This window comes from Colletotrichum truncatum (genome assembly GCF_014235925.2).
Source record: "Colletotrichum truncatum strain CMES1059 chromosome Unknown Contig_0008, whole genome shotgun sequence".
In the NCBI taxonomy this organism is placed as follows: Eukaryota; Fungi; Ascomycota; class Sordariomycetes; order Glomerellales; family Glomerellaceae; genus Colletotrichum; species Colletotrichum truncatum.
This window is the reverse complement of record NW_027222405.1, coordinates 3,076,944-3,092,013: the sequence shown is the minus strand read 5'-3', so window position 1 is coordinate 3,092,013 and position 15,070 is coordinate 3,076,944. Positions and strand designations below refer to the sequence as shown.

The window sequence follows — 15,070 nt, the reverse complement described above, 5'->3', positions numbered from 1 at the left end:
TTCGTGTATCGTCGCTTTGTATACAGCTTGAGGAGTATGTGTTGTGGCGCGGTAGCCAGAGAGGCCTCCTTACGTTTCCGCTTGTTGGGGGATGGTAGCAACCGCTGCTGACCGGAGATGAGATGGGGCCGAGATCGGTTGGTGGTGAGGTCGACAAAGCCAGGGCGGGAAGACGCGCAAGCCAAGGCCGGTTGCCGCTGCAGTAGTAGTGTAGTTGATGACTACGAGCCAACAAGTCGGGCGTCGTCTGCAAAATGGGCTTGGCTGGGCTGTGTGTGTGTGTGTGCGTGCAGGTTCGATGGAGAAAAAGAAGTATCGAGGGCAAAGGCGGGTTGGCCGCTGGTGCTTCTGGTCCGCGACGGCGGGTGTAGTAGCGTATGCAGTATGCACTCTCGATGAGGCTGTGCTCCGGAAAAGTGGGAGCTCTGGAACGAGTGCGAGTCGTGTCGGGCGGTTGCTACGGTTTTCCACAGCTCTTATTACTAGAGACTGACTAACATTAACTTGAACGTTGGTAGACCTAGCTGAGCTTAGCAGGGCGCCGAAAAAAAGCTCTCGAGGTGAAGTGAGGAAATGGGGGGAAAGGCGAGAAGGATGTTAAGATGGAATGAATGACAGATGAGGGTGGGAGTGAGGAAAGGGAAATGAGGGTAGATGTACCTACTGTACTATGAATGTAGCTCAGGGAATAGGGGAGAGAGCTCTGATGAAGGATCTTCAGCACAAAGAAAGTAGACACAAGCGCTCATACCGTTTCAAACGAACCCGCCTACGTCAGTATTTTCCCCCCCTCTGCCATCCATCGCTACTACGTTGGGTGCAGCGCTAATTTCCCTGAATCGATACCTTCACTTCCGCCTATCCAATTTTGTCCATTCTGCTGTTGCTCACCTCCGTCAGTGACTTTTCCAATTCCGATTTCTCCAAACCAGCCAATGTCATCACTCAACCATATCCAGAAAGTGGGGCCACCCATTTAACGCCCCTTTTTTTCGTTTTAATGTTTATTTTTTTTATTTTTTTGTATTATTCATTGGCTGTTATTACACTGCAAGAATAGTCTATGCATTATTTTCTCATCTTATTGGACTGGATTGGCAATGGAATTTCTGTCCCATCATCTTCGAGGTAGTCGGTGTCAAGCGAGTCCCGACGCACTTGAAAACATGTCGTCAGCAAGCCCTGGTGACGTGCCAAGCCGCGCCACCTACTTTAATACTACTATGTTCGACGCAGCACACCAAAATCCATCCAAAACAAGCTTCTGCCAAGGCACAACCCTCAGCCAAGATATTCTGCCAAGGCGGTACCAGTCGATCTCGTCGCCTTGGCTTTTTGCTTCTCCCATCTTTCTCTCAACTCAATTCTTTACTGACAGGAACCACTGCTATTTACCGTTGAAGAAAAGCAGATGCAATGAATTGCCGCCCTGTAGCTTACCTACCTGTACACATTTGTGTCTTGACATCGCTATCCCCATCTTGAGCAATATGAGATGCGCGATGACATCAGCCACACACACCATCCCTCACACTCCGTTTGCCAGCCACATCAACCTTGACGAACAAATCATCATCTCTCCGCGCCAGACCGTCACACCTGTTGCCCGCGCATTAAGGCTCACAACAGAGTTTCGCCCAACATCAGACCTGATTTTCAGGCGGACCTGATCCTTACCCGCAACAAGGCTTGCTTCCATACCTGAACAGGGGATATGCTGAGTTAACGTTGGCAAACAATTAGCAACTAGCCCCCAAAAGCCAACTCAAATCGTAGACTCCTAAAGCCATGAACCATCCTTCCCGAACGAGGCAAGACTCACCCAATAGCTTCATCTGCTAAAAGAATTTGAGTATATCTCGGCGAATAAGATTTCAACAAGCCTCACGGCGACAAACCCGGCAGAGGCCTTTCACGGGCGTTGGGAGGCTGTGTGGCTGACATGCCTCAACAGCCACCCCCGGATATCAAGAATACTATGTCAACAATCCCGCCACCTTGTTTGAATGCATTGTTCGAAATGACTTCTAGCCTTGAATCCTCCCCGCCTTCCATTCACAACACGCGCATGCATCATGTGACGCTACCGGCTCCCGGAGTGAACGAGCCAAAACCCTCCGTCGTGGCGCAGCACATGATTCCAGACCCGCACGGACCAAGCCACACCGAGGTACGACATTTGACATGACAAGCACCAGTATACCTACACCAGTAACTGGGGGGGGGGGGGGGGGGGGGGGGGTCCTCGCCCAACAAACTCAATGCACCGCCACACCTCTTCAGCGTCGTCCCCAACGGGCAAGTCTCCGACGCCGTTGTTACAATGACGCGCTGAAGGCTGTCTCTGGTGGCTTTATTCGTGTCAGAACCAATCGTCAAAAACCTGCTCCATAGGTACCGGCATGTCCTGACTCCCGATACGCAGTTGTACTGCTACGGAATCTAGAGCTACGACGTTGCCCAGACAAACAGAGCAGCTTCTAGCTCTTTTCCCTTTTCGTAGTGACACAACTAGATAAGAATCATCGCTCTCGACACCTTCATCTCGAGAGTTTCAATCTACCTAGGTAACAAGTGGCCAGATAGGGAATGTAGCATGTAAACATTACATGTTGCAGGAGACCAAACCACATCCATCCAATACATCACTCCGTGAACACAGACGCACGCACACACACACACACACAACCTAATATGCCATTATTTTCATGATATTCATCGTAAAGCGTAGAGAATTACACTATTCACACAATCCCAAACTCCGCATCGAGACTTTTTGTTTCCCCCTTCTAACCCTCTGACGTCCACCCACGTCAACCCTCTTACTCCCTCTCCCCCCTCTCCCCCCTCTCCCTCTCGCGACCCCTCGGCCCGCCTCCCAGCCCAAGCCCATCCTGCACACTAGCCCTCCTCAAGAACCTCATGCCATCCGCCGGACTACTCATCAGTCTCGGCCCCGGACTCGGGCTCCCTCCGATGCCGCTCCTCTCGAACGCCGGCCCCCCGCTCACACCGCCAGGTCCGTGCTGCTGCTGCTGCAAATCCCCGAGCACGCCCGCCGGCATGTTCAGACTGGGGATGCTAGCCTCCGGGACCACCTCCAGCGTAGTAGGCCTCATGGCCCCCGGCGTGGTCATGGCCTGCGGCGGTCCCCTCTCCAGCGTCTCCTTGTAGAAGGCCTCCAGCCCCGCGACGTCGCTGCAGAACCTTTCCAGGTCGTCCATGATGGGTATCGGGTCGCCCACCAGCCCCGTCTCCTTCCCCGTCGCCTTCCCTTCAACGGACCGTATCGCGGGCGAGCCGATGCCGAAGTGAGCCGGCTTGACCATCGGCGAGCTGATGGGCGTAGGCTCCGGGATGCCAAAGGGCGTGTAGCTTCCCACGGGAATGATCCTGCCTCCCCTCTCGACGACGTTGTTGTTGTTGTTGGTGGTGTTATTGTTGTTATTCCCCCCCGTGCCGCTCGCCGACTCTCTTATATCCTTCAGCTCCTTGTCCCTGGCCGCCGAGGCGCGGTTGCTAAACAGCCTGTTTGCCAGGACCAGGAAGTGCCCGTCGTCCGTGATCTCCGCGAGTAGTACGCCGGAGCGATGTATGTACTGGCTGTATTTGAAGTCCGGCTTGCCCCACGAAAAGCTGACGTCCACGTCTTTGGGGTAGTTGGAGGCGGCCTCCATGTCGAGTACGAAGTCGAACTTGCGCATAATGACCTTTTGGTAGAAATGCTTGCCGGGGGCTGTCTGCGGGGCGAACGAGTTGGGTTCGTAGTACGTCACGGGCTGCTGGCTGGGCGGCAGTACGGCCAGTTTGATGAGGTACGGCCGTCTGAACGGGTTCACCTCCGTGATGGAGCACGCTTCCTTGATGGGAACCTCGACGAGCCTGAGTCCGTAGGTAGCCGCCTCTCTCGCCCAGCCTTCCACGACATCCTCGATCAACTTGGCAGTGACGTTCATCCAGTCGATACGGATATGGTAGCAGTTATCAGGGTTATGCAGCCTGTCGTAGTGCAAATCAACCCTCTCGGGCCGGTAGGAGCGTTTCCTGTGATCCACGTCGTACTTGATGACTTTGCTCAGCACGACCTTTGGCATCTTCTTGTTAAACATGACCGAGGCGGTCGGCGTCGTGGACCCGGACGTTGGCGAGCTGCCCTCGTTGATGGAGGTAGGCCGTGAGATCATGCCGCCACGGGGCGAGTCCCTCGGCATTGTCTCCGTCATGGGCGTTGAGGGCACCGAGAAGTCTTTTCTGCGCGAGTTGAACCAGCCGGGCTGCGGCTTCGCGTACTCGCCTGCGATGGAGTAGAAATACTGGCCGTCCCTGAACGGATGCCGCTTCTCAACGTGCTCAAACAGGCCCCCGCGGTCCTTTTTGTCCTCGGACCGTTCATACGTCTCCACCATGAGCATGTTGCCCAACTGCTCCGCTTCCTCACGACTATTGAGGTCATCGAAATTGTCCATGAGCCACGTTGTCATGTCCGAGCCGATAAAGCAGTTGTAATGCAGCCGTAGATGCCACCTCCGATTTTGAAGTTTTACGCCACCGTTTTCGACGGGTTGCTGTATTGCCTCCGCCAGCGCGCCGAGATTCAAGTTGGACTTGCGGAAGCGTTCCCGGGAGGAAATCAGCTGCCCCCGGCGGTTTCCCTCCATGCCCTCCACGAGCGGGAGGTTGTCCAGCTCCGCAGCGATGACGACTGAAGGATCCTCAGTCTTGTAGACAATATCCAGCGGGTTGGGATCGCGGCGGTCATTAACGGTCTGGTATCTCCGCTCAGAAGGCGGGATGTAGCGGTGCTTCTGCCACGATAATGACAGCCGCCTGATACCCTCCAGCCGGACCTCTTCCGCGTTGTCGCCGGCCTGGTTTCTCGGAACGGCAGACGACCGTGATATTATCGGGATAAGCACAAACCTCGCCCGCCAAAACCTCAGGTTTTCCGTCATCTCATCGTGGTGACCGGCAAGGTACGAGTCGATATAATTCCAGTTTCTCTCTGGCCGTGGCGCAGAGATGTCCACCTCCTGGGTCTGGTACCCGACGTCCATCAGAGTTCGGATGGCAGGCCTATACAGCGGCCCCGAGTTCGAACTGCCCACCGTCGACTCGGCCGGCTTGCGAATGTAGATATTCACCTCGATTTCGGTTCCGTTGACGCAGGAGAGCTGATGGATCGTGTTGCCCACAGACAAGAAGATGCTTGTGCCGTCCTCCATCACATGGTCGCGCGAGAAAATCTCCGCAATACGCAGCAATCTCTGCCCAAATGCCTTGGCGACTGACGGTCCGATAACGACCTGGAAGCCCTGCGAGAAACGGAGACTGATCAGCTCCCGTAGGAACTCCTCTCTCGATTTCGGTTCTTCAGAAAGTTCGTCATCCGCGTTCTGCGCAATGACATACGGCTGCCTCTGGTACTCCGTGTCGAACTGTGTTTTGCTGGGGAAGTACTCGGTGGTTAGCGGCACGGCGGCGGGGCAACACAACGCCTTCCACTTCATGACCTTCATCTCCGAAGTACGCGGGAAGACATGCTGCCACCGGCTGTACAGCACCGTGTCGTCCACCTTGTGTCTATCCGGGTTTGACGGGTTCAACACCGTCAGCCAAGGCGAAATAGCCGTGGTAGGCGATAATGTAGACGGCAATTCCGGCATGACCCCGGCCCTCAACTTGCTATTAAACATCTTCTGGTTATCGTCCTCCGCCCTAAAGACATTAGAGTGTCTCTGATCGCGATCTTCATGGAAATGATCCTTTCTCGCCAGCGAAGACGGCAGGACTGAGCCGTGGCGATGCTGCTGTGCGGTTGCAGATTCTCCTCTCCGTGACGCCCTCATATTGATAGGTATACTTGGCGTCGAGGGTAAGTCCTTCAGCGTGTCCCTAGAGTCCGAACGGAACAGCCCCGGCGACAGCGACGAAATAGCCGGCTTGATAACCTGTGGCGACGAAGGGCGCGGAAGGGTCGACATGACCAGCGGCGTCGTGGGGCTGGTAATGTTCTGCTCCGTCGAAGCGCGCACCGTTTCGAAGCTAGCTTCAGCAGCCACGACTTTGGGCGCGGCAATACCGAAACCTCGTATGCCGAGACTGATGTGACGCATGAACTTTGGTGGTTTTGAGGGTGAGCTCATGGACGACGCCTTGGACGTGTGGTTGTTAGAATCGGCTGTTGAAGAAGCGGCTGTTGAAGACGCGGCTGTAGACGCCGTTGCCGGGACCGGGTTCCCAGCCTTCCTCGTAGCAGCTATAATCTCGGCCTTTTCGCTGTCGCCAATGTTGACAGACAGTTTCCGACCAGCAGCAACAGCAGCGAGACTCTGGTTCGGCACAATCTTCTTTTCCGGCAGAGAGGTGCCGAATAACCCGGTGTCCTCCATCAGCTGCCTTCTCGTAGTCTCATCCAAGTCCCTCGACACCTTGGGCAGCGCCGGGCGCCTCGACGTCGGTAGCCGCGCCCTCGATTCGTCATACTCCTGTAACTGCTTCCACAGACTCTTCTCCCCAGGTCGGACAAGCCTATCCAGAATGAACTTTTGAAACCCGTAAACATGATCCACAAGGCCATCGGGATGGCGCTTCAAAGGTATCATTGCAATCTCATCCGCCCCGGCTAGTCTCGACTTCAACGAGGTCTTCGTCTCTGCGATTGTAACCGGGAACAGCGGGTCAGCCTGCAGTGGCGTGGTCTCAATCTCGTTCGTCTCGAGCACGCTCCGCATCTGCAAATCGTACATCCTTGCACGGATAGCAAAGTCCTCGCTCGCAGCCCGGTCCTCGTCTTCCTTCGGATCAGCCACAGATATCGCAATGCCCTGGTAGGAAAGCGCCTCTTCTGAGGTGCCTGTCCAGTACGAGACATGAAGCCACTGCGGCAGCGCGTACGACCACTCATCCTGCGGGTTCGCGAGCCTGTCGATGCGGTGGACGAGTTCCAGCCCCTTGGTTGGAGAAAGCGACTCCGCCAGAGACTGGTAACTCCCGATAATGGGTGTGGCTTGCTGCTTCGGCGTGCCCTCGCGGCTCCTGGCAGACCTTTTTCTCGACAGTCCGTGGGAATCCCCAGATGTCTGCGGGTTTCGGTAGCGAAACAGCGGCACCGAGTGGAGGGGCATCTTGGGCACGCAAATCAAGTCGATGCCGATGCCGTTCCCCACTAGCGCCTCTGTCGTCCTGCGCAGGCTCTCATACTCAACCTCGAACACTCCCGGGCCCGGGCTGATGACGGCAATCGAGATGCCCGTCCGCATGAGATCGCGATCGATGTAGTCGTGCGCAAACTGCGAGGATGCAAGGTTAATCGCCTCCAGAAAGTTGCCGTGCATTGCCAACGAAGACTCGGCTTTCACTCTGTTCGACGTAACCCCCTTTGAACCCTCCTCCGCCAGCGGCACAAATGCGCTCCCTGCCTGTTGGTGGTGCAGACTGATGTCACGGCGGAAGAAGTTGAACTCGCGCTTCAACTGGTAGAGAATCTTGGTCCACTCTCCGCTCGCCATCTCGCTGACCACGACCCGGTAAAAGTCCTTGTACGGTCTCTTCTCGCCCGAGATCTGCGTGCCGGTGTAGTAATCCCCATGCAGAGTATTACCCGCGAGTTCCGTCGTCAGGCCGGTGTCGTATTCCACCCTCGCAAACAAGACAATGGAGACGAGGTGCTTCGCCTTGAGCTTCGCCCACTTTTTGAACAGCGCAGGCAGGAAGCCGTTGACGACCTTGTTGAACAGGATCTCTCCACTGCCCTCCGAGTCAAAGTCCCACATCTCGCGCGCCATCTGAATAAAGAGCACATACCGCGCCGATTCGCTCCTAAAAATAGGCCGGGTGTCTTTGGTAAAGAAAGCTGAATGCGTTTTGCGCCCGTCAACGTACACGGCCGTCACCTGCGCCTTTATCGTGCCCATGAACAGTATCGACTGGCCCTTGTACACGGTCCGCTCCGTCAACTCCCCGATAGCCAGGCGCCACATATCTGACCTCGATAGATACTGGTCTTTGAAGGAGAGCTCGACGTGCGAGGCGGCCGTGGCGGGGTTATCCGCATCCACAGGAGTCAAAAGCACCTGCGTGCCCTTCTTCATGCCGAAGGCGTCGGCAATGTGCTTGACGACGTAGATGTCGACGTTCGGCAGCCTGCACTTGAGCTCCTTGGACATTTCCTTGGCGATGAAGAAGTACTTCTTCCCCAACACTGGACCCTCCGCATTCGCAGTTGTGGCATCGTTCTGGCTTGAGTTCGCTCCAGCACCCGCGGTGTTTCCTCCGCCGGCGGTGCGCACATGGTCCTTGGTCGCCGTCTTATCGCCCTCCGTCTTCAACACCGTGATGGCAACCAGGCTTCCCGGCCTCACTTCGCCTTTCACGAGGTCAGGGCTGAGAAGCACCTCATCACGCGAGTACCCCTCATTTACGCCGACAACACACCGTTTCTCTAATCGGCGCTGCTTCACTGACGTCGACGAATTATCGCCGCGAACCGTAGAAGCGCTGGAGACGGTATCTGGGGATCGTGGAGAGTCTACCGACGAAGTGGCGGATGGCGGCTCAAGGCTGCTTCTACTAAACTGACGTAGGTGCGAGGGCCAGTTGGTGCTCTTGCGCATGGAGGGCGGCGGGCCGGAGCCATTGCGCATCGTTGGTGGAGGCATGTCGCTAATCTCGGCGGGGGAGGGGAGGACGTCTTCGGTCACGGGGGGCCTGTGACGTGGTTTCGCAGTGGCATTTCGTTCCTTCGAGTAATGTATATTTCTTTTGTAGTATATTTTGCGCGCGGAGAAGCAGTGGTCGTCGTCAATGGGAGTCTATTAGTCGCACCACTCGACTCTATCGTGGAGTGTGGTGCATCATGGCAGATGCAGCTCCATCGCGACGGCAGAATTGTGGCATCGAGCTTCCGCTAAGCTACACCGCCTTCTTCTTTGGGGGTTCCCCAGGATTTTGACATCTGTTGCCCCCACTGTCTTGTCCTGTCTTACCTTGCCGACTTCGGTGGGACTGCAGACCGTGCTCGTTCTGACGGATTAACGGGTTGTTAAGATAGTTCCAGCTTTTCAGAGGCTTTCTTTGGCGTTCAGGGTGTGGTTATTATGTATATATATATACATATATATATATTAAATTCTAGTATCTTAGTGTAAGTGATGAAGTTCGCACCAATCAATAAGACATATAGACACATTATCATTAAATCTTATTACCAATACTTCGGACTGTCACAAAACGCAATGTCAAGTTCCATTCGCGATGCTATTCACCAGCAGTCTTTTCCGTGAGGAGGTCGCAACGGAGAAGAAAATACTCAATGTTAATTAAGCTTCGCATGTAAGTCTTCACATCCATGTGTAAGTATCTTGCTCCAAGATTCAAGAGCACGCCATAATACCAACACGAGATCATACTCGTTCTCCGCCCGTCAAAGCGATATGCTCCCCGTCATCAAGTTGATGAGAAATTACGCATGTTGATTTATTGAATCCACTCTTTCCTCGAAGCAATATCTTCGTGCTCCAGTCATCGTTCTGTCAGCTTACACTTTGCAAGAAACTGGTTAACAGCGTGAGAATTCAAGTATTGAAAATACCAAAGTTGGCAGTGTGAGAATGTATGTGATTGGTAGCTTCTTGTATCAAGCGTGACTGAGCATAATAAAACGCTAACAGCTTCTACCGAGCTCGACCGTTGATGACCAGTGGGAAAACCATGGCTTCTTGAGATTACTGCGCAAAGTTAAATAGCAGGTAAGATCTTGAAATTCTGGCCGAAGACCCGACATCTATCAAAAAGCAAAATTTAGATATACCAGGTACAGGACAACCGTCTTGCAAGCTACCATAATTCGTCCTGTCTTTAACCCAAAACGGAGGTAAGTGTGGCCAGTCTTTACGGTGAAGCTAGTGATCAAGTTGATTGATGGTGCGGAAGAGGACTCTTCATCCCACCCTTTAGATAACGATTGAACTAGCCGAGGATAAGACGATAGGAAGAATCATGACTTTACGGCTGAGCGCCACCGATAAGACATCAGACATCATCTTGATTGCTGCCCTAAGGCTGCCTGGTTGGAATATGCCGACGAACTACCGAAATGCAACGCAATCGGTGGCGCATTATTCCCTCTTGTCTATTATATGAGCAGAATAGTAGTATGTGCAACAACAAGATGCGCAGAATGGCGGATGGAGTTGCGGTGACTTGAACTATTGGTCATCGCCATTTCTCTAAATAATCGCCTCATAATACAGCATCTCTAAAGAACCCGAGGCTACGGTAAGCCCCTCTATTCGGGGTGCGCGGGCGCTTCCAAAATGCATGGGGGTGAACGTGCCTGTAGAGTCTGCATCAAGAGGCGTGGTGGAGGCTGCATATCCGAGTGGCTGACAGAGATCCCCTTGGCAGTGCAAAAACACAAGCGATTCGGCATCGACGACCCGAAAGGTGAGCCGATTTTTTCGAGCGGCAGACTCGCTTGCGCGCAAGCGAGACCTCGTTCACATTCCTTTTCGTGGGATTGATGCGATGACCTCTCAGCCTCACTGTTGGCAATTGGCAGGCGCATATGTTTCGCTATAGGTCCGGCAAGTGACATCAAGACACGTCTTATCCGTTGTGACTCAATAAGACTGTAAATGCCGTGATCAGCAGCATTGTAACAGTCGCAGTTTCTTGGTGACTTATAGGTGTTACGGCTCCCAGAATGGAAAGTTTCGTCACATTTTATGTTACGCAAGCCCATCCATGGGGTTTGCTCGTTGTCTTATCTAAACTTGCGCTGCCAGTATGCCAATGTCAGAAAGAAATCACATTTGCTGGCATAAGCCGGTCAGGGCCGGCCCGCGGGCTGGACGGGCGGAAGAAAGGGCTCGTTGTACTATGTAAGAACCAGGTTACATTGACATGGAATATCAACGGCGGCCTCAGAGTATGAAAGGCTAAGACAACCGTAAGGAATCAGGAGGCCTTTAGCCACCAGATGGGTCATCATGAGGCGGCGTCCGCCGGCGGAGTGGCAAGAGCAGTTGCCGAGGAACAAGCCTTTTTTCAATGTTGCCATATAAATGAATAGTGAGGCTGTAATGAAACGAAAGAAACCGGCGGTGGATGACAGCCAACTACACGGAGGCGCTGGGCCAGGGGAAATAGTCGGTGACCAATGTCACCGGGATATTACGATAGGGAAACGTTCCGTTGGGCATGCCCTTTTGCAAGGTCATGTCTGAAAATGAGAGGAGCCCAGGTACCGATAAGACGCACGGCTACCTTTGCTGAGCTAGGACAGCCAATAGCTAGTCATTATCCCCCAGGATGATGTGAAATGAGATCATAACGCAATGTCGGCCGGAGAGGTTCGCAGCTCGTTTGGCCGGAAAGTTCAATAATTGTGAGGTAGTTTGCGAAGGGCGTGCGCAGATAGCTCGCTCTCGCGTGAATGCTTCCGACTTCCGTTGATACCTTTAGACATTCAGAGAAAGCAAACTAGAGACCAAACGCATAGCACAAGCCATGCGAAAGCCAAGGTAAGGCTTGCTCGCTAGTGAGCAATTGCAAGGACGAACCAGTCAGTCACGGAAGACTACATTGTATCCCCGGGGAACCGTGCGTTGGGTAGCTTCTGTCATGGCGTCATGGCTGGATGGCGTCTGCGCCAGGAACCTGGACGTTGGGCTCTGCATGTTCCGAGTTGAAATCCCATGACCATAATCTCTTGTTAAGATCATACAGTTGTACATCGCGATTTGCAAAACGATGCCCATCCTCTTTTGGCAGCAGAGGATTGCAAGAGATTGCGCAGGGGGCCTTGGTCAGGTGCCCATCACGGAAGGTGTATCCCGTCCCACAACCTGATCGGCGGGCCCATGCTGGACATGGGTTGTGTTTCGTCTTGGCTCTAAGTGCCAGTTGTTTGTAAGGACCGCCGGGTATCAAAAACCTGAGGGAGAGTACCGTGGCAAGGCTTCTGATGGCCGGCGGCGCAAATCTAATCTACCTAGTACATCGCTGGCAGATGGTCCATGCGATGTGCGCCTCGCGTGTTCAGATGTAGGGTGTAAGTCTTGAAAGGTAGTGAGTGATGTGTGTCGCGCCACAGGTAAGTCTGCATGAGCATGTCGGTTAACTTGTGCGATACCCTGTACTCTGCCTGTCTGCACATTGCATTCTTGATTACAGGGCAGAGCGAGCGCAGCTGGTTGGAGCACAAAAAGGCACATGGCAACAGGGCTGCCCCCTCAACCACAGCAGAGACGCAGCAAGAAGTTTGCAGCTGCCTTACGTGAATGGGTGTCTTATCTGCAGCTCGCACTGCACCTTGGCTCGAGTATGGCGCGTGGACAGGGCCAAGAAGGCCTTATCCACCCTTTCGTAGGCTCTGAAGACCGCAGACGTGGCGGTGCAACGCAACAGCAGTGTGTGCACAGCAGCTTTAACGTCATCCGGTGTGTGAGTCAATGTGTGGTGCACACGAAGAACTTCTGTTGATATGACAGGAATTGAATATGTGAACTGAATTAAGATTGATCCCATGGGCGAAGGCCATTTTGGGTTCCGGTTCCGGAAGCCCGGTGTAGTATTACCCTGCTATGCCTGCCTAGACAGTGACAGGCATCTGACCTCTGGGCAGCAACTGGGTGAAAGGACAGGGTCAAGGCTGGTCGGACGGGCACTTGTTTGTCTCGTCGTCGGTCAAGGGATTGTGGCACTACGCCGAGAGTACCGAGTAGCTTGGCAGGCAAAATAGCAACTGGATAAGATGGCAGCATGGGAAACCGTAGATCGATTGGAATTCGAGCGGCGGTGAGAATGACTGATGGGGAGGATTGCCCAGGGGGTTTACTAGAACATCATAGACGCAAAGGGCGGGGTGATTGACTGGCGGATGGAGCGACGAAAGGCAGATTTACATCTGTCGTGGTGATGTTCCTGTAGATCATGCCTATTGGATAAGGTGAGCTGATCTGGGAGGATAGGCTTTCACCCTGGGATGTTTTATCGGGTTGTACGAGATACTGTGTGCAGTGTCAAAGTATCCTGTCCGAAAGTGATTCGCGTCGCTCCACCGCCCCGAATCCAGCCACGGCGATTGGGATAGAAATCCACATCCAGACATCTGGTCCATTTGCTGCTGCAACCTTGTCGATGACTAGCAGTAGGTCACTCGCAGCATTGTGTGGGCGCTCAACATGGACTTGCACTGCTGCCCCTCATCATGGTTGACCTGTCAGCGTGCTGGACCATGGTCTCCGCTCGTCGGGATACGCGGCATATTGCAAGAGACTGGCTTTTGCCCAGTAGATTGGCGCTGTTGCGAGCAGGAGCAAGCGCCGGGAATGAGGGTCGGCGAATGATTATTAGTCGGCGACAACAGCCTTTGTCAGCGACTGATGTAATATTTGGGGGTCTGCGGGTTGGGGCAGCGACGAACATCTGTTGGCCTCGCAGGGGTATGCTGGACATGAGGCATCAGAGGCGGAACGCTGGCGTGTTGTCGTGGGGAGGTGTGGGCACAGAGGGCACAGCTCCGTCGGGTCGGCTCCGACAATGAGACGCTGACAACGTATTGTGTGCACCACAGGCTGTGAGACCGAATGACCAATGACTTTGACAATGAACCATGAATACTATGTACAGAGTAGAAGGGCTCTGTCATACTGTAAACGGGTCCGACCTGTTCAAGGGCCAGGATCAGGGGCGATGACGGCCAGAAGTGGGAGAAGGCGAGGCGACACAGCGAAGCCCAATCAGTGACAGTCGTACCCTGTACAGAGTAGAGGTGGATGATTTACGGGAAGTTGAAGGGTGGATGACGACGTCGCCGGCGGGATGAACGACTAGGGTCCTCATTATGACCTGAAGCAGGCATGGTTCGGGCCATGGACGGGAGGTCGAGGTCACGTCGAACAGCAAGACAGGCAGGGCTGCCTCGGGAGAAGGAAGCTGAACGGAACTCTAAAGAAGAAACTCTCAGAAACACTTTGGAGTTGAAGACGGAGTAAAGGCGGAGGAAGTGCAAGGTATGGTCCTGTAGATGTAATTAGTCGGCGTGGGATTGGATGGCGGGGGGCTCAGGTGGGCAGAAGCTGAACTTGTTGAGGCGCCGAGATGCTGGCTACAATTTCACCATAAGACGCGGAGGAGAAAGAAAGATGGGAAAATGGGAGGTCACGAGGTCCAGGAAGGGGAAGAGTCAGGGACAAGGCAGGTAACAATTGCCCACCGCCTGTTGTCTCTGGAGGTTTGAACGTGTTGTACTCCGTACCCCATACATAACTAGGGAAGGTAGTAAACTGGAGGGTAATAATGGCAAAAGCTATTCTGCGCAGCAGCCCGCCCTATGTCGCCTCAAAATTCAGGGTCTTCAGGTCATTTAGCAAGGGTCCTTTGGAGGCTCTCACGCGCTGGTGTCCAGTAAAAGAGCTGAGCGGGACGAGTCCAGTTTAATGTTACCTAAGGGGGTTTGTCTTAAACTAGGTTTACCCCAGTCCCGGGCCTCGTCTTTCTCTTCTCTCTCTCTCTCTTTTTTTTCTTTCTCCTTTTTCCCTTTTTAGACTTAGAGAAAAAATAAAGATAAAAAAGAATAAATATAATAAAAAAAAGACCCCCGCAGCCGTCGCCCATTTTAGAGGGGCAAACGGCAGGCACACGCAGCACTAAGGTGCGTATGCAGTAGCGGGAGAGGCAAGGACAGAAAGGAGTACCGCGGCCGTGTTCACCGCAATTTTGCCCCCTCCTCATACCCTCCTATGTCATATTTGGGGTAAAAGAGCGCTGAGTGCAGTGTGACTGCATCTCATCAGGGTAGGAATGAGAAGATACCATGGGTGTGGTGAGCTGAGGGTGGTGGCTGCCGTTGCCATTGCCGTTAGGTTATAATTGATGTGCCGCTTACCAAGCCTTACAGAGCCACAGCACACAAAACACACAATAGACCAGAAGGAAAGAAACAGGACAGAAGGCGCTGCTTCTTCCTGCTGATTGGAGTCGGTTGGGTGCGTTTGGTGGGAAAGGAGGAAGGAGGAGCGGGAAGGATCCCACGAAATGTTCGGTACGTACCGGCTAGCGGGGCCTT

The 15,070-nt window shown here is 53.8% G+C and overlaps 1 protein-coding gene across 1 annotated transcript; it reads right to left on the bottom strand.

Moving 5' to 3' along the window:
- Window positions 1-2,822: 2,822 nt before the first annotated feature.
- On the bottom strand, window positions 2,823-8,642 carry CTRU02_212316 (vacuolar membrane-associated protein iml-1; the record flags this gene model as incomplete). The annotated part of the gene is made up of 1 exon (XM_036727044.2): window positions 2,823-8,642. One exon carries the CDS (start codon window positions 8,640-8,642, stop codon window positions 2,823-2,825), a length of 5,820 nt encoding a protein of 1,939 aa, XP_036581288.2.
- Window positions 8,643-15,070: the final 6,428 nt, after the last annotated feature.